An 18,988-nucleotide genomic window follows, 5' to 3' on the forward strand; every position below is an offset into this window, starting at 1 on the left:
ACAGTCGGTTTTTACGACCTTGAGTGGGTTTCTTTAAGTGGTCGATAAGGTTGGGTTGCGAAAGACGGATGTAAGGAGTAGGTGGTCGGTTCAGGTACCAGAGGTCCCGTCGGGAATACGGTTCGCATCAAAGGGTACCCTCTTCGCGTAAACGGCGTATGAAAACTGGTCGCACATCTTCGAAGAACGAGGGCAGATCTAATTCCGCTGCCCGTGCGATTCCGCCGTCTTTGCATTCCAGCCAGTACGTATCCATTAATCCCTTCCCCTACGAAATTAATTTCATTGAAGGGCGTTGTCCGATTATAAATTTTACATAAAATATCTACCTTGACATCTACCAAACCGCGATGTGCGATTTTGAAACCTCCTACTGCATCCAAAGCTTTTTTCATTTCTAGGCTAATATGTATTCGTAGCGCTTCGTATAAAACAAATGAAAATTAAAATTAAGTTGTAGAAAAACATGCGTTTAATACCAAAAAGAAAATAAGGAACTTGATGAGATACCTTCCCCAGTTGATTCCATACGACTGGCCGTATTCACAGTATCCCCGAAGAGACAATAACGGGGCATTTTGCTTCCCACGATTCCAGCAACTACGGGCCCTGTATGAGCACCGCTTCGTATTTGAAGACGTTCACCGGGCCGCTTTGGTACTTGAAATACCGATGAAGCTGCTAGAAGATCGAGGGCCATTGTCGCTATTTCAGATACGTGTTTGTCCCCTTTAAAATTTCGTGTCATAAATTTTTTTATTATATTATAATAAGTAAAATTTAAACAACAAAATTGTGTAGGAAAGGATTTCACCATTTCTAACAGGCAAGCCAGAGGCGACCATATATGAATCGCCAATAGTTTCAACTTTGTACACGTCGTAACATTCGATACGCGCATCGAATAACTTGTAGATCGAATTTAGAAAAGTGACAACCTGGAAAAGCGTAATAATTTAAAGTACAGATAAATCGAGGATAATTTTATACATGGTAGGGAAGAATTTTACCTCTAAGGGAGTATTCTCCGCAGCAATTTCTGTGAACCCAACAATATCGCTGAAGTATACGGTTACTGCTTCGTAATATTCCGCTGGAACCTGCGGAACAAAGGAAACGTTTGTATATCAACAACGTAATATTTTTCAAACGCAATTGTTAATTACCTGTTGAGTTTGCTTCAATTGCTGTGCGACGCTAGGAGGCAACATTTGAAAAAGCAACGTGTCACTCTTCCCTTTTTCCTGCTTCAGTTCCCGAGCCTTTTGCGCTAAATTGGCTGCGTACATCTAAAATATTCCAACGAAACATCTAATTACCAACGCATACGGAATCGGTTTATCACCCATTAGAATCGTTAATGGCGGTGAGGATTAAAAAGAATGAGATCAAGCGGTGATGAAAGTCTTTAATTTCATTATCTTGCTATATTGCGAAGTAAAAGAATTATACCGTTGTATCGGTATTCGATTGAAAGGAACAGAAGTACACATCACTTAATTGAAATTGTCGATGCTGCAGCCAATAAAATACTTCTTTCGCTTGGAACATTGAATATTTCCAAACGTTACAAGCAGATAAATAAATTGAAGTTTAAACCTAATTACATTACAATTATGAAAGGAATCAATTATATAAATACTATATCAAGTAAATATGTGTATTTACTTACTTGTATCGTCGCAACCGCATTACGTACTAGCATTATAATGATAGGAGAAACGACCAATACTAGTGCGAGTATAGCTATCCCAGCAACTTCTTTGTTACTCGCATCTTGTAAAGTTGAATTCACATAATCCCTGTTCAATTACAATTACACTATTCAAGTTATCATATAAAAACTATATTTTTCCATTACTCTCATAAAGATTTACCGGATCATGTGACGTAATTCTCGTTGAAGTTTACGCAGCTCATCCACATAAGTAGCCATTGAATCGAAATAAGCGATAGCATCATCAACACTCGGTTTCCTCTTCTGGTTCTGGAGGATTTCATCTCGTCTGTAATGTATGTTTTCCAAACAAACCTTTCTCCCTTATTTCATGCATTTTATACGCCGACGTTCCAACTTTTCACTCATTCATTCTATTATAGAAGTTACGCTTATATTTTGAAAGTCTTTTCTAGCTGTTCGACAAGTCGAAAGTTTGCCTAGACTTAAAAAGCCTCTTCCCTCTCTCTCTCTTTTTTTTTTTTTTGCTCTTTTAAATAGTTTTCTTAATATGGTCGTTGCATACCTAGATTTAATTCTTCCATAGTCTGACATGGAGTTGGTGAGTTCTGCGTAAAAATGTTTGAGAGAAGGCACGTATGTGAGAGATCCAGAGAGGAGATCACGTCCAAGAATATCGTGGCGAACGTAGCTGACGTAATTGTCCCCCACAAGGGTTCCACGTCCAAAGTAATTGATTCCGTACACGGAAGAAATACCCAAGCTCTCAATACTCTTCAGCAAATTTTTAAAAGCAATCAGATACCTGAAATGTGCCGAGATATGTCCAATTGCGCGAATTCAAATATTTTTTACGTAATTCTTGAATCGTCAACATATATACATATATAAAAAGGAAAAAAGACAAATTTTACTATGTTACGAACTTTAAAATTGATTTTTATTTTCGAAAAGCTTCGAGAAACTCGATGCACTTTACAACTCTCTATCCCACTTTTATAAACTTTCTTTCTGTTAACTGAAAAATTGATTTACTTAACTGAATCCTGAAGTTATCTACCCTCCCCTTATACTTTCTGTCTCATGTTACTAAAGAAATGTAATAATATTGATATTTTACGAGAAATGTGTATGTGACGTACACGTGCTCGGTGTGTTTTACGATAATGTCAACGATAAAATTTTTTCTTTACCTCCAAACTCCACTATTATCCGTCTCTTTGATCTGATTAGTCAGATGGTCTAACATCGCCGCGTTTACGCTCGTATACCACGCCATCACTTCGGTAATGCTGCTCTCTTCTGAACTTATCTTCTGCCTGAGAAATGAACAAAACTTTGTACTCAGACTCGGCTAACTCCCACTTTCCATAGGTTAGAAATTGAATGATGGTGTATCCATCGTTTCTTATAGACGCTTTAAGGATGAAACCTAACAAGTACGGGTTGTATCGATTTTCCGAATTCTTTTATTGCTGGACAATATTTTCTCTTTCACAGAATTCCCTACTTTTCTCTCAATTCATTAGGCATAGTAGAATGTACGACTATCATGAGTAATGAATGGGAACGGAACTCTGAACAGAGATTCTTGTTAAGGAGAGATACGTGGCAGAGGAAAGTTGAATCGAGTCGACAGATAGTGGAGGTATTCGTTGTATCGAAGTGGGCTTTTAGTCAGAGACATGATAGTCATAGAACGGCAAAGAGAAAGCAGAGGAGAAGTGGAAAGAGGGAGGTGGGCAGAGGGGTCTAAAAATATTGTCTACTGCTCCAAATGGGCGGTCACGCGCTCATGTGTGACAACCTCATCCATTGCTCATAAAGGTAGTTCGACAGAGAAGGCCGAGGAGCGAAAGAGGAAAAATGACGTACGATTTCTTTGAGCCAATTTATTACAGCTCCGTACTTGTGTGTTATTCTCATTTGACATTTTAATGAGACGCGAACATCCACTATACGGGGTACAAACCTCAAACTTCCTTAAACATTAGTATTCTAAACGAGTGAGTACTTAGACTGCCTGTTATAGGTATGGTAACGCAAATCAAGATTTTGAGAATTTAGATTTAGCCATCTGTTTCAACTCCTAAAAGTACCATTACCCTTTAGGTAATGTGAGGTACTAAATAAAGTACAATTTGTTTGAGTTTTCCAATAAATGAAACAAGTAAGGGTTCTAATATTTACGATTAGCAAGAATTTTTCAGTTTGCACACTTTCCTTAATTAATACCCAACAGCATTTAGCAATCACTGCAAATTATGCGACTAATTGTTGTTTCAGAAGTTGTCGATAGTTCAATTACATGTTGCAGCCTCCGTTGCACGGATGCAGTATGAAACAAATGTCATTAGATCGTTAATTGGTCGAGATGAGACTAGCCATGACGATAGAAGCTAGTTAGTACATTGAAAATAATCACTTAAATAGCTATCCTAATTAATTCGGTTGACAACTGATGGATCGACAAGCCGAAGATTAATAGAACATCGAGAATCGAACTGTGTCATTTCGTCTTCGATGAAATCGAGTTAACACGGATCCTTTTCCTCCTCGTCATCTTTGTCAGCCACATAATATCTTCGCTGGCAAAAGAAAAGGATTGTTAGCAGCTTGTTACCGGTGCTCCCGCTGACAGAAATGCGTTCTATTATCTGACATATGTTCGTGTAATAGCCAACGCGAAAACCACAAACCCTCGAGTCGATCAATGGAGAATTTCCTATACAAGAATGCCTAGAATCCGATTTCTAGATGCCTAGAAACCGTTTTGGTACTGCAAGAAATCAAAATCCTTCATATTCTTCGATTAGTTTGTTCCTTAATCGAAACTCTCTTTCGGGTCCTAGAGAATTTTTTATACAAAATGTCGGAAAATATATATTTTTTTTAAATATTCGACAAGAATTTGTAACAGAAATTGTTTGTACAATGAAGGTAGATGGAAAATGAAATAAATAAGGGTTGATATAATATCTGTCGGTTATTAACGAGCTTCGAAAATTGTTACATGAGAACAATGTACATTTGCGGTCACGTAGAATGGGAAATTTCCACTACATTAACACGTCGTCCTACATAATTTATATGGGAAATATGACGCCCTTAATTAGTATCGTTCGTGGGATAGATTAGTAATGTGTTATTACTAAGGCTCTAAATCTAATTCTTTCCTTAATCTCTTCTCGATATTTTGTAAGAAGATATCGTAGATCAATCTTTATTCAAATTTCACGAGTTTTCATGTCTTTGTATAACAAATCAATTTTGGGAACTACGGGTGGAAATTATTCATAACGGATACTTTGACTCTTGGGCTTCTATCGATTTATCGGGTACCCAGTAACGGAGCCTCCCGTCGTTTTCAGTTCGACAGAATGAAAAACATGTCTTCTGTAAATATTCTTGTATTCGCATATTAATGTCATTTCATCGTGTTCCCGTTGAGATGCAATGAGATGTAATCTTATTTTTGTATCTTGGCAACCTTAACATAGATATCGATGACACGATAGTTCGAAGAAAACGAAAGTTAATAAATTTTCGATAATGGAATGCTTATTTGCTTTTTTCGTCGAGATGTAGCGATCGCTCGTCTTAGACTCGGTCTTGGAAAAACTGGATCCTGGTTACGTATTTTTATAATCGATCGATATACCAAGACAAATGCGACACGACGGTGCTATTATAAAAGCATACACCGTTTTACCATACGTTCCACACCATGCGGATTATCTTTGCCGCACCTTTTGGCTCTCCCCTTCTAATTAGATGATCGAGTAATATCTACTATTGTAATATCACATGCTGTATTTGTAGGTGTAGAATAATTTTAATACCCTAATATTCTATGCGACACGAACAGGGGAAATATGATCGATTGGTGAAATTTCGTATCGCTTGATGTATCAGCATTTTTTCTTATTTTATGTATATACACGCGATATTAACGTTAAAATATCGCTATTTTTATCGCATCATGTTTCATGTATCATGTCTAAATTATTAATATTATTAAAATTTCTTCAATTCTATTTTTGCTAATGAGTACTAATTATTGTTGCATATATCGTAGATTATAATAGAAATGAAAATTTACGAGCGTTAAAAGCAAAATACTGGATTGATCGGATATCGAAAAAGGAAGTTCTTATATTATCGAGCTGCAAGGAGAGGTACGCGGAAGAGGAAAATTGTCCACTTCGAGGTTGAATGGAAATTCAACAAGTGTCGGAACGGAGACCGGAGGGAATAGAGGATTGCGCTGTAACTTTCCATATAATCATATGTTGCTAAGACAAAGACTAACATCAGAAATGCGCGAGTATACTTCCATTAAATCCTTTTTATCTTGCTATCAGCTTTAAAATAATCTTCCCCTTTGACACATCGCGAATGACTAAATCAGATCCTCCGCTTTAAATTTCCAACAGCTTAATTTAGCAGTGGTTGCCAAAAGAGATGTTGAAGCCAAGGATGAAGAAAATCGTTATTGTTTAATCGATTACGTCAAGGAAGTTATGGTAATTCAGGTAAAAGCCATTAGACACATAACGGATCTTCTGACGTCATTAGTGATGCACGTGGATTCTGTCTGGAGTAAAGAGGGCCGGTGTCGAGTATTTGCTAATCGATTCCTTACCTGAAATCCTCGAGGCGTGCTTGGAAGGCCTCTTTGCTGACCACGTCATAGGTTTGCGTCTTGCTCTCATCCCTCGGTACCGAGACCAGGGGCCACGTAGTCATGTTATGAAGAGCTTGATCGGTTATGGCGAACCTCTGCGTCAAGTTCGACCTTCAACAGACGCAAGAGACCATGGCGTATTAGTACTGCGTCGATAAATTGGCGGAGAGGCTGTGGTTATTTATTTGTTTTAGTTCGCGTTGCCATTCACAAAGCCGAGACGTTCCTGAAGGATTATGGAATTATTTTTACCAGGGAAATTTCGTTAATATTTTACAGAGTTTCCCTCAGTTCTATCAAAGAATCGAAGCGGAAGGGTCAGGTCAATATGTCACGTTTCACCGATCATGCGACTCTAATCGCTGAAACCTTGAATTTACGAATACCAATAAGAACAAATCGAAAGCAAATTAAGATTTAGAAAATCGTTTAGATTAATCTCATGTGATTTCTGTACTCGTTATAATTCCCCTGGCGTGAATCTTTATTTCGATTGGAAACTATTTAGGTCGAAGACTGTTTTCGCATTCTGTGGAGCGACTGTTTTCTCGAAATGCTAAGAAAAGTGTATCGCGTCTGTGGTGCCTTGATTAGAGGATATCCTGCTTGCTCATCTGTTTTCATTGGCCTGTACGTTAAAGGGTTCCTCCTCTTTGGACAAATAGCTTTTGTCACTAAGTCACGTATACCGAAAGATCAAGCGATCTTAAAGGCTTCTGCTGAACAGTAAAACGATTGTACAGCATCGTGTACGAATCTAATGCATTTCGTATGATACTTTGCAACACAAATTCAAATCGTATATCTTTGATATTGATTCAAGAGAAAGCTTAATAACAGGCTGCATGATAATACCTTAGAGTGCTGCCATTAGTGTAAATAAAGAATGCAACCTCAGATCTTTCGAGCTGCATCCGCGTGACAACCTTCCCTAAATCTGTGGCGATTGTTACCTGTAAAAAGTTAAGAACCATAATCAATCAACGTTTGACAAGAAAAGAATAAAAAATAAACAAATTATTAGAAGAAGTTGCAAACACGTGACAACATCGAGGACCAAATATCCTCTTAAAAATTATTACATAGTGTATTACCGTACCTATATCGCTGAACAATTAAAATATCAAAATGCATGAAGACCAAAGCCTTGTCAATGTTGCCGCCGAGCTCGTGAAACTTCCGGAAGGAGATGAAACTAATCGTAAGGGAAGGACAAAGTGGACAGAATAGGGCGAGTGAATACCTCTTAGGTACACATTGTCTGGTCACTCGAACTACTAAGTACCTAAATGGCCTTCTGTTATACTTGCGACGCTTCTACGTTTCATACAGCATTTCAGCAATTATAGATCGGCTGTCGTGATAAAGCGTCGCAAAAAATGATGGTGAAATACCGCCTCTTTTTCACATTTCAGGATACGAAGAAGCGACATTATAAAACGAATGGACGTTGGAATTTCTCGATTAATGTATAATAATGAATAGTCGATGAGTCTCTAAAATTAATTTAATCTTTATCGTTTTCAGTGCCATCTAACAATTTTCAATAATGTACAGAGTGTTGTTGACACATTCGTTCATCGAGAATGGGGGAAATTCGAACGAAATAATGTCAGGTTTGCAGGTCTGGTATACTAACGTTTTATAGCCAGTACGTCAGGATTAATCGCGACAACAGACGTTCTCCGACTGTATTGACTGAATACTGAATCTCCGTCACGATAATCTCCATCGTGGATTAAAAGTTGCGAAATTATTAAAAATTCCGAAAGCTTCTCTTTTCTATAACACGCACTTCTAAAAGTGAAATTGAGGTCGTTATACAAAAAAATGATCTCTCCGTAAACAAATTTAATCATTCCGTGGTATCATAAACAATTTAATTTTTATCAACAAAGTATAAGAAAAGGGCGATGACTTTAAAAGGCAAATGAAATTCGTTCTCTTCGGTTTTCCTATAGGTTTTAATTATGGAGGGCGTGGCAGAGCGGCAACGCGAACGAGTATAAAACTCTCGACACGCTTAGCAGGACGACAGCAAACACTGGGAACGATGAAGATAGGGACGAGGACAAGCAAGGAGGAGAATGCGTCCATTCTTTTCTGCCTTTCCTCATGCCACGCCACCGTGTTCGTCAAACAAGTAACTCAAGATCGAACGGTGCACTCGAGACTACACCCCGTTTCGATAAATTTCGATCGGATCTACCACTCTCCTTCTTCGTCAACTTGTCCAGTACTACGCTACAATAATGATCATCCAAGAACCAGGCGAGGTTACTTCATTCTAGTATGGAAATTTTTTCGACGACAGCTAAGGGTAGAATTGACATGTTCACTGCGTACGGCGTGGATCTTAATCGGCATGTATCTAGATTATGTATAGTATCGACTGGCATGTGAACTAAAAATCACGGAACTATGAACAAATATTTTATGTCGATCTACATCAAACGCATATTTAAAGTCTCACGATATACAATACCCGCCACAAAGACGGGTATTGTATGAAAATTATTTGTCAGCATATAATATTTTACGAAATGAAAATCGTATCTTTAATTAACCATTATCGATTACTTATGTAACGATCGGCTTCTCTGTTGACAAGATTTTTGATTTCATGGAAGACAAGAATCGAAACTCGAAAAAGGGGAGGGAAGTTCAAATAATTTTTCGGGTCTGTTTCGAAAATATTGCACGCCATATGTTTTTATAGTTGTGACGAAATAAAAGAGTAAAAGAGTTGTTGACTCCTCCATTAACTGGAATTCCATTTTTGTGGATCGATCGTTTACTGGTAACAATACGGTTCTGTATGAAGAACCATTGTGAAAAACTCGATGCACCATGAAACAATACCTATGTACCCTTGTTGATGACCAATGTATTGTGTTATGATAGAATGGGCTATTGCTAGTTATTTACATCACAATAGAAAATATCATCGTTGATGGTACGTAATCGATAGATCGATATTGACGACTAACGAATCGGAACGAAAAAGTATCCTTTCCTAAAGAACACTGTCACCGATCGTACCATAAAAAAACTTATTAACGCATTTTAATTCCCCCTGAGAAGGCGATCATGCCTCTGGATATGTTCTCTCGCCGATCAGTATATTGAGAGAGAAACACCAGCTTCGACGCGCAATATTCGTTACTGTGCACCGTTTTAATTTACCAACAACATGCCAATCGAAAGAATCGCTTTAAAAAACAGATTGATTAGAAACTCAAGTATCGATTACGAGCATTGGTAATCAACCAGTGTAAGCCATGGCGTGATTATTGAACTCGCTATCGAACAAATATTAACGCCAAAAATTGAATATTACTACGTTTCATGTAGAACTGGCAATGAGTCTCGTTAAAATTTAGCGTGACCGGCATTAAGGAAAACGAATATGTATTAAAGAAGGTACTGAGCCGGAAAATGAAGAATCGGGGTCAACCATAAAAGGATTTATACCGATTTGATAATCATCTTCTGCAGTAAGGAGACTCTTATCCGTTTAGAAGGAGCGCAACGCGGTATGGCGGATAGAATACCAGGGAATAGAGATAAAAATTTCCTAAATTACATCGTATTTTTCGTGTAAACAGAACAGTTGTATATCCGATATTTTTCAGTGTAGATAACCCCACACCGAAAAATATTTCCGACCATTTTTGATAAACGCATGGAATCCTTGGAATCACGATAAATAACAGTTGACAGTCATCCCCAGTGCAACATGCAATGCCACGCAATTTATGTCCCCCATTTAACAAGTGTGCGTAATCGATTTTTGAGAAGTTACTCCGCTATAAAGGTATTAAAAATCATTGTAAATTATAGGCAAAGGGTTTGCAAACCGATACGTTATCATGACTTATATGCCTTTTTTGTTGGAACAATTGAAGAAATGGATGTAGAATGCATCGACCACGCTTGAAAGAATGAGTACGTAGGTGTGGTGCATATTTACTCACTCCTTCGTTACTGTTGGATAGTTCGTTGATCGATTATTACCATTAATCGTACGTAATACTACGCCACTATGTGTATTCCGAGAAAAAACGAATGTTAAGAAATGCTACTTTCCGATCCATAAATTTACGTGATCTTAAATCTCGGATGAATTTAGAAAAACTTAAGGTGAATTGAAAAAACAATTACGAAAGTTTAGAAAACTAATCCACGGCGCGAATAAAATATTTGGTTTAAGAAACATCTAGCCCCTAGATTACCTGCGTTTCAATGTCAGAGACCTCCTGCCGATAGATCAGAATGTCATGGAGGGTGTTAGCTGTCTGAACGATCAACGCTAGGATCGGTATGAATGGTAGCGCCAGCATTTGTAGCAGTTGAATTCGTCGTCCACGGCGATGAGCCGGATTCGTGGCACGTGTCCAGCAGGACTTCTTTCGGTTCGTCTTCGTCGCCGAGACATCGTCCGACGAGAGACTCCTCACCGAGCTTACTTCCGCCACGCACGAGCCATTACGCGGTGACATGCTGAAATAATTTCACCGTTTCCCTGAATTCCTAGCCGAAAGCGAGTCATTTACTTTGATCGTGATCACAACAATACAGTAACTACGACAGACAGCATAGTGCGTTTCATTAGAACAATACTAATGAAAAATATCAATTAAAAATTCCGTGATGCCTTCCCATGTCACGCACGATATTCGATTTTTCGTCTAAAGGAGCATCGTTGATGGTATAACGCCTTGGTTAATGGCAGGTGCAGAACATGCATATACGCATTGAAACGTTTTTGAACACGAAACGATGATTGTGTAAGTGAGCGTGCGTGTACGCGCTGCAAGCGGGGCAAGTATTGTAATTAAACTATGCAAGCTATTTTACACTTAACTACATTAAAAGAAGACTATTTACGCTCAACTACACGACACACAAGAGCTAACCTGTGAGAGTAGATTACGAGTAGTTCTACACCAGCGTGCGCGTGCAACGTTATACACTACTCTTGCGCTTGTGTATAATTCGATACGAGGCCACGAATTTAATGGCTGACAAAATGTCACTATATCCGTTGAGCTTTTGACTATCGAACTATCACATATCGATGTTTTATCCTGTACGAATTTATATCAATTTATTTTTCCAAATTATTTCTTTGCCTATGCATAAAAATATACATGTCGTTCGTGTCGTGTCCTTTTAACGCTCGATTACGATATATGCATCTTTTGATGACTTTTCAATGCCACAGGCTACCTTTGTTTCCTCCTAATTCGCTAGGGAAACTAAATAATCGAGCAAACGAATAATGAACGGGGATGGCCTCGAGAAGAAAGGAAGCCTTTGACATCGGCGTGCACGAGCGACTCCTTTGATACACGTGTCTTTCCTCTGTACATCATGAAAGAAAATCAAGCGTCTAAGGAGAGGATCGAACGAACGGTTGAATAGTAGACTGATTGTCACAAGTATACCGTCAGACACAAATTAGTAAGTCTACTCCCACCTTTTTGATCTCTAACCAAATGCTTGCAATCGCGGCGATTTGTTTTTATCTTCTTCGCTGCGAAACGCAGACTACGAACGATAGTTCAGTATGAAAACACGGGATGTGCATTAAAGCTTCTCTTCCCCTCCGGTTTGCTTTTCCAGTTCGATGCATCTTTCGATTCAATTAATTCGCAGGATCGGGAAACAACGTTTAACCATCGAAGAACGCGCGATAGAACAGCAACAGAGAAACATTGCTTACAGCTGACTTCCGTAAACCGCAGCCTGAACAAAATGATCGTCGCTGACGCGCATTGCCTGTTGTTCTCTGAATACAAGGTAATAGTCTCACAACAGCCAAGTAAGTTTAAGACCGTAAGACCCTTTTCTTTCTCTAAACTTTGCACACAATGAAACTAACTGCCGTGAAATCAAATCTTTAAGGGTGGAAAGCTTCCACAATACTGTTATTACACTCTCTGCAGTTTCTTTAATTTCCGGAAATAACGATAAGGATGATTCGAGTCAAATGGACCATGGAAAAGGTCACAGGCTTGTCTCTTTCGTAAAAATTCCTTCTAACAAAAAACTCGTCGGTGTAAAAATTTATAGACGAGCTATTATCCAACATCTTAAGCAATACTTCACAATACATATTCCTGCAAACGACTGCAAGTGAATTGAGTATTAATTCGAACAAATACGAAAGCATCACGCGAAGCACTTATTGACAGAGAACAGCAACGAGGCTCAAGAGACCAGGAGAAAGACAAATTCACCTGTACATGTATTAGATATATGTTTAATGGAGAACAAAAACTTCGATGCCAGGAATAGGTACTGTGCCTCAAAGAAAATATGTCAAACTGTACGTTGAACAGAGAAAAACGATCGCATAAAGCGAGGGAAGAATGTAGGAAGCAATCTTGTGAACTGCTCTCGTCGTAGATTGCTTCTACTATAAATTTTGCATAGTAACCTGTAACATAGTTTGGAATCTTTCATGAATTCGGGCGAATTCCAATATAAAGACTCCCATGCATTGTGCAAAGCAGAATCGAAGTGGAGGAAACTCGATCCACGCATGAATTATTATTATCAGACACGATGGTCGATCAACGTCCTCATCGAGGAAGAAACTGGAAGAATAAAAGGGATCCGTAACAAAGAAAGCTCATAGCCTCCTACAGGTTTCCTTCGAGAATGTAGACATGTTGCAGATACGTGTAACGAGGCTTTCCCTTCCAACCCCTAGTTGTTGTTGTCGCTTGGACGATCGGAATAACGCCATGCTAGTCGAGAGAGCAAGCTGCAATTAATGAACCACAGGGAGGCATGGTGCAAGCCTGTCCCATACTTGTCGTAGGAGGCAACCCACCATTAGATTATGCACCGTTACTGTAGTGGTTTATTGCCATGTTACTACACACGATGTAAAGGGAATCCACGTCGACTCGAAGAACCACATCACGGTATCTACTCGGAACCGCACCTTTATAATTGCGTATGTCGTGTTACGCTATAAGCGAAACCTCGTGAAACGATTTACACTCTACTAAAACTTCAAAACTTATGAATGACTCTAAATGGATCCATGATTTACGTGAAATTTGTCGAGTGACGGAGATTAAAAGGCCAGAATAGATGTACAACTTGGAATAAGGATTTGCTAGATTTTATGGGAACCTGTAAAAAAAAAGTAGGATTATCGGTAAATGGCTGGGTTGAAATATCGTTATTCGATATACCGGTTATGAAGGAACTAACTTATCGAAAATCGTATAATCGCAAAGCCACGTAATCGGTTACTTCTGAGGCTTTCCACGTACTGGTTTATGAGGTCTATCGTTAAACCGCATAATCACCACGAAACCATAAATCCATCAACAAAGAAGGTAGTCGAGTATGATTCTTCCATCGCTGAAAGGAAGTTTAAAGAGTAGATGAATGCATTGAGCTAGGCGACGCTGCTTTATTTCGTGTAAAAAGAAGATTCTCCTCTGCGGAAGGGGAAAGTCGAAATTAACAAGTGGAATTTTCTTAAAGTGCATATGCTTGGATATTAAGTACGTGGAGTACCAAACTTTTAGATAAGTGAAAAGTAAATTCGTTTAGCAAGCATGAACAACGACGCGTATAAAAATAAAACGAAGGAAATTACGGGAGTGAAAAGTTTGGACAAGAAATCGTCAAGGGGAAGCCTGCTGTTCTCGATTTAGCCAGAGAATATTTGCTTATTCCTCGGCTGCATAAGCTTGGTAACTGTTGAAAAGTCACGAATCGACCGACGACCCCTGAAACCATGATCAAAAGCTCGAAGCAGGAAGCATCGGTACGGCAGCGATTTCTGAAAAGCTAGAGGAGGTAAAAGCACGATAGTGGAAGATATCCACGGATGCATCGATGCAGCCGAAGTATCGTGTAGCTACTCAATCGCATGCAAACCGATATACTCACTCGTTTTGTATGGTGAGCATGACTGCAGGGGCCACGGTGTCCACCCTCACCTCGCGCGATCTTTCGCGATTCGATGGATCCGACTTCGGGCCTGAATGACTTAGGTACAACCAGGCGTATTATCTCATAGAGGAGGCTGCTCTCTCTGTCCATTCAGTCTCGATATAAAGGTACGCGGGGAAGGGGCTACTATCAAACCATCTCAATGGCAACGACTACAAATAATCTACGAGCTGCAATCTTACGTACATACGTTGCGCTCCGCTATCTTGTATGCACGACTAAATGCTATCGTTTTTTTTCATTTCGGATTCACAAGATTCTCCTCCATTTCTATCAATTCGATCGATCGTCGTCACATTACACATTTCCACGGAATCCCGTGCCGTTAATGGGGAAAATCATTGTTATCCTTCCTCTTTCCTCTCCTCCTTTTTTGTCTTCTTTTTCTTTTCTTTTTTAATGAAAGAATTCTGATACTAGGGAAAACTCGGCAGACTCGCGGGAAAAATATATCAAGTAACTTTTTGCCTGTGATTTATGTCACATCGGAAGAAGTAAATAGAATTCGATATAATCAAAATTTAAACTTAAATTTGATTTTGTTCTCGGAAGAAATTTAGATTCATCTGAAATTTGACTCATAAGCGGAGTAACTAACAAGTGATCTTTGAATCTAGGAATACAAAATAATGGCCGTTTTGTGGCGGCTTTACATTACAATTAAAAAAATATTATAGCTGCAAGAATTTTGCGAAACTCAAGAATTGTGAGAAAGAACAGATAGAAGGAAATAGGAACAATTATTTCACAGACATTAACGAGGTACAGTTTGATCCGCAGCATGCAAAATTTTAGAATTTAGCTAGAATATAACAACACTTAGGTTAATTGCATGCTACAGTGATAAAGGGAAAGGAGAATGTGAACGGGGTAAGTGATTACATTAACATCGAAGGAAGATACATACGAAAAAAATTAAATAGACATTTGATTTTAAAAAGATCGCATGCCGGTTCCTATTCGTGAATAGATCCGTGGCAAAGAAACAAGAGTATCCATCAGTACGAGCAACCACGAACAACCGGTGTACGTCAATAGAGAAAATTGCTCTTACGCGTGTTTAAACGAGGACCACGAGAGACACGTGGTTGAAGTCACGAGGACGTTCCTCTCTCGTGGTTAAAACTATCCTCGTCTCCTTCGCTCTTTCTTTCAGTTTTCGCTTCCTCTTCCCGCTCAACGGTACTTTGTACCTGTATTTTGTTCGTTATTCGGTTACACCGATTGTATCTAATAATTCTTTCTCTCCTTTGATCACAATGAATAATTTTCAGAACTATTCTGTTAATTCTCTAATCTTCCTTCTAAGCATTTAATAATATTTAAGGATTTTTTGATCGAAATATTTTGGTACTTTTCTTTTTCTCTCACTCTCTCTTTTCTTTTCGATTGTTCTCTTACTTCGATCTTAATTCAAAGATTTTGAATATAAATATTCTCTGTGATTTTTTCTTCTGTTCCTGATTTTTAAATATTTGGTGATTGTATTAAATTATAAGTAAACACGATGAGAAGTATTCGACGTGATTTGAGATTAAAAAGCCGATGTAGAAGCCGAAAGAACAAACAGGTGCTTCCGCATGGAATGCGCGACCGCATACTGACGATGTGATCCAGGAACGTTAGCTGATACACGATAGACTCCTTCGACGTCCAATGCGCATCCACGACAACCCTACCGAACACCAACGTGTTCCAACCCTCTTTTCTGACTTTTACATCGGATCCCTTCGACATAAGGCTGACACAAGTTAAATTATAAATTCTCTTGCAAATCCAATTTATCTGTAACGTAGTAGAAAATAAAAAAATATAGTGCTCCTCATTCCCAAACTTCCAATTCTATTAATATAACTATTAAAAATCTTATTTACTTACTTAGCATATGCATCGGAACATCATGCATAGAAATATTTTAAGAAGTTTGTAACACATTTCTCTATTTGTATACATAAAAGTGCATAAACTGCAGGATTGATTTGAAATATAATATTGTAATTATCGATATGAGAACTCATAAACAAATATCAATATCATTTAATGAATTTTTATTTAGATTTCGTTGTTTGACACATGCGAATATTTCAATACTCCAATAAAACTGCATTGTGTTGCCATCTCTGAAGGAAACTATAAGTAATTTATAACACGAAAGTTTTTGACGTCAATCGACAATTTTGCTATCTTATCTGTTTTGTACTTGACATTTTCTCTTTGTAAACTTCATTTATCTTTTTTGCTCGCACTTATTTTCATCTTCAATAAAAATACAAGACTGTATGGAACTTCCCTATACTTATTATCTTCAATATAATTTAGTTATATAATTTTCTAAAAAATTTGACAAATATTCCATAGATCTGCTTCTGCCTTATTACTATATTATTTGTTTTAAATTGTTTAATTCATTAATATCCGAATTTGGTGAAACATAAAAGCTTTTTATTCTTATAAAAACTTCAAAAATTATTTTTTTGATTCGGCAGTGGTAATGTCATGTAAATCTTTCGCCAATATTTTTACATATTAAGAAATACACGTTATATTGAACATAACTATAAATTATTCTACATATCTCTATAACGGAGATTCCGTATAGGAATTATTATAATTGAATATATATATGTATATGTAAGGAACTGATTTATTACATTCTTATGAAATAAAAGGTCGTGCTCAAACACATGATTAGATAAATCAAGTTTCGCTTGACGAACTACATTCAAGATCTTATATACGTACTACGTTTCTTTCATTTACTCTCTTTAATTCAATTCTTATTTACAGGTAACTTCAACTATATTTTTACTTATATTTGAATTATTACAAATCTATACTAATATCATAAAAACAAACTTTTAGGTAATTTTATATATCAATATATCGATTATGACTACTTTAAATCCCAATGAACTTACCATAGTAAAAAGAGACCTACATGTTCCTTCTCTTGATGAAATAAAAGATGGTAATTCATAACTGAAATATAATCTCTATTTATAAAAAGATTTTGTAATGTAATATAAATACACATATTTTTTTTAATAGTCTTAAAAGAAGGATTGATTAAAAATTTCGCGGATGTAGAAGTAGAAGTTGTTGATTGTCCAGATTTAACGAAAGAACCTTTCACACTTGCTGCGCCAGGTAACTAATATTTTAAATATTAAATATCTTTTGTATTATTTTAAATTAATATATGAAATTGAATATTCAGGATTAGCTGGCAACCCAACATTACTAGAAATTGGTGGACCAGCATTTCTTCTTCCTACTGTACAAAAAAATAAATTATATGACATCCAACAACTTTTGGATCACTTACAATACAAAGAAGATTCTTTTGTTGTTGGAGCAGGAGCTGGTCCATGGCCATATCTAAATTCCAATTGTGAGGTATAACAATTACAGTAAACTCTTAGTTATAAATTTACATATTCAATTTAATTATCTCCTTGATAAATAATTTACTTTCTTCTAGCTTATAATGAATTTAAGTGTTTCACCATCCAGTGTGCAAAATGAAACTCGTATTTCATCTGTCAATACAACAAATGGAAATTGTGTGCTTCAAACATTACCTAATACTGAAACAAGACTCGCTTTATTAGCTAATTTGTTTGTTACTGGAGGGAAACCAGGTAAAGTTTTAAAAGTCCATGCTACAAGACGTACTGGAAATGATGATTTTATTGCATCTATGCAAAAAGCAATTGCTCTGCATTATCCAAATAATCTTGTTGGTAAGAAATTCTATTATTAATAAATATACTTGTGATGGATGCAGTTAAATTCTTGTATTAAATTTGTACAATTATAGGATTAGGAGGAACGTTTTTAATGAAAGATGGAAAAGTTAAACAGCATGTTATGGCAGACTTCTCAAAAACTCCATTAAAGACGGAAGCACAACTTAATAATTGGTTACACTTCTATAATATGTCAACACCCCTAATAGCTGTTGGTACATTTGTCAGTTCTGAAAGTGTAAGTAAAGTTATATAAAAGTAGATGTTTTATAGTTACAGGATAAAGTATCTAAACTTCATTTTAATATTGATAATAAATTATCTAAAATCTTATTTAATCTATTATGTGTATTGTTTCACATCATATCGCGTATGAATTGTAATTTTAGGATTTAGATCTTCGTGTTCAGCATTTCCACAGCTTTTCCCATCACGGAGAAGGTGGACATTATCATATTGATACAACACCAGAAACTATTGAATACTTGGGATATTTCAACTTGGGTACTACACTTTACCGTGTAGATAAACCACTAACTGGTATTCAGTTTGGAAAGGATTAATTGCTGTTATATAATTGTATATACATTTTGTCTAAAAAGTGATGCATAAATGTTTATGGTATAATAATCTTATGAACATATTTCTTTTCTAACTATATAATTCAAATTATTCGAAAGGAAAAATATATTTTTCAAATCATTTTACTATCATAATAAAAATAATCACTGAAATAAATCTATAAGGTGTATGAATGTATCTACAGGCTCCTTCAATATCATAATTCATTTAACAAAAAATATAGGTTCCAGTTATTTGTATTAAGTTACATAATTATGAATAGATGTACTTATTTCAGTTATATTAATGAATACATTAATTTTAAAA

At 36.9% G+C, this 18,988-nt stretch overlaps 2 protein-coding genes and 1 long non-coding RNA gene across 8 annotated transcripts; 2 read left to right on the plus strand and 1 right to left on the minus strand.

The window, feature by feature from the left end:
• Window positions 1-91: 91 nt before the first annotated feature.
• LOC100747065 (receptor-type guanylate cyclase gcy-14) lies at window positions 92-15,510 on the minus strand. 5 transcript variants are annotated; one of them, XM_012390615.3, is made up of 14 exons: window positions 15,406-15,510; window positions 10,601-10,868; window positions 7,221-7,318; window positions 6,324-6,476; window positions 2,872-2,997; window positions 2,244-2,483; window positions 1,878-2,006; window positions 1,673-1,802; window positions 1,167-1,289; window positions 1,011-1,100; window positions 815-938; window positions 511-729; window positions 330-421; window positions 92-268 (listed from the first exon to the last, which is right to left on the minus strand). In XM_012390615.3, exons 2-14 carry the CDS (start codon window positions 10,865-10,867, stop codon window positions 128-130), a joined length of 1,932 nt encoding a protein of 643 aa, XP_012246038.1. In that variant the 5' UTR covers window position 10,868; window positions 15,406-15,510; the 3' UTR covers window positions 92-127. The 5 variants fall into 5 exon arrangements, with proteins under 5 accessions (XP_012246038.1, XP_033179068.1, XP_024226336.1 ...); XM_033323177.1 differs by lacking the exon at window positions 10,601-10,868 and adding an exon at window positions 14,289-14,503 and having other exon boundaries at window positions 15,406-15,502; XM_024370568.2 differs by lacking the exon at window positions 15,406-15,510 and adding an exon at window positions 14,289-14,433.
• Window positions 10,875-12,061, plus strand: LOC117152211. Its single transcript, XR_004462527.1, has 3 exons — window positions 10,875-11,457; window positions 11,622-11,831; window positions 12,027-12,061. It is a non-coding gene; the product is annotated as an uncharacterized LOC117152211 (long non-coding RNA).
• Window positions 15,511-16,823: 1,313 nt separating the features above from the next.
• On the plus strand, window positions 16,824-18,838 carry LOC100744668 (ester hydrolase C11orf54 homolog). Of its 2 annotated transcripts, none has more exons than XM_033323179.1 (7): window positions 16,824-17,142; window positions 17,218-17,319; window positions 17,400-17,498; window positions 17,569-17,747; window positions 17,833-18,094; window positions 18,172-18,338; window positions 18,490-18,838. In XM_033323179.1, the coding sequence occupies exons 2-7, from the start codon at window positions 17,241-17,243 to the stop codon at window positions 18,661-18,663; spliced, it is 960 nt and encodes a 319-aa protein (XP_033179070.1). In that variant the 5' UTR covers window positions 16,824-17,142; window positions 17,218-17,240; the 3' UTR covers window positions 18,664-18,838. The 2 variants fall into 2 exon arrangements, with proteins under 2 accessions (XP_033179070.1, XP_012246056.1); XM_012390633.3 differs by having other exon boundaries at window positions 16,824-17,138; window positions 17,214-17,319.
• The last annotated feature ends 150 nt before the right edge of the window (window positions 18,839-18,988 follow it).

Source organism: Bombus impatiens, unplaced genomic scaffold (genome assembly GCF_000188095.3).
Source record: "Bombus impatiens unplaced genomic scaffold, BIMP_2.2 scf_0830, whole genome shotgun sequence".
Lineage (NCBI taxonomy): Eukaryota > Metazoa > Arthropoda > Insecta > Hymenoptera > Apidae > Bombus > Bombus impatiens.

Bases quoted from the DNA above. Each gene is read 5' to 3' on its own strand.
- LOC100747065 (XM_024370568.2), bottom strand. From the start codon at position 14,308: ATGCTCACCATACAAAACGA. The intron at 2,007-2,243 runs GTATGCAACGAC...CATACATTACAG, and splicing joins TATGGAAGAATTAAATCTAG to ACGAGATGAAATCCTCCAGA. The intron at 269-329 runs GTAGATATTTTA...TTAATTTCGTAG, and splicing joins GCGGTTTGGTAGATGTCAAG to GGGAAGGGATTAATGGATAC.
- LOC100744668 (XM_033323179.1), top strand. From the start codon at position 17,241: ATGACTACTTTAAATCCCAATGAACTTACCATAGTAAAAAGAGACCTA. The intron at 18,095-18,171 runs GTAAGAAATTCT...GTACAATTATAG, and splicing joins TTATCCAAATAATCTTGTTG to GATTAGGAGGAACGTTTTTA. The intron at 18,339-18,489 runs GTAAGTAAAGTT...TTGTAATTTTAG, and splicing joins CATTTGTCAGTTCTGAAAGT to GATTTAGATCTTCGTGTTCA.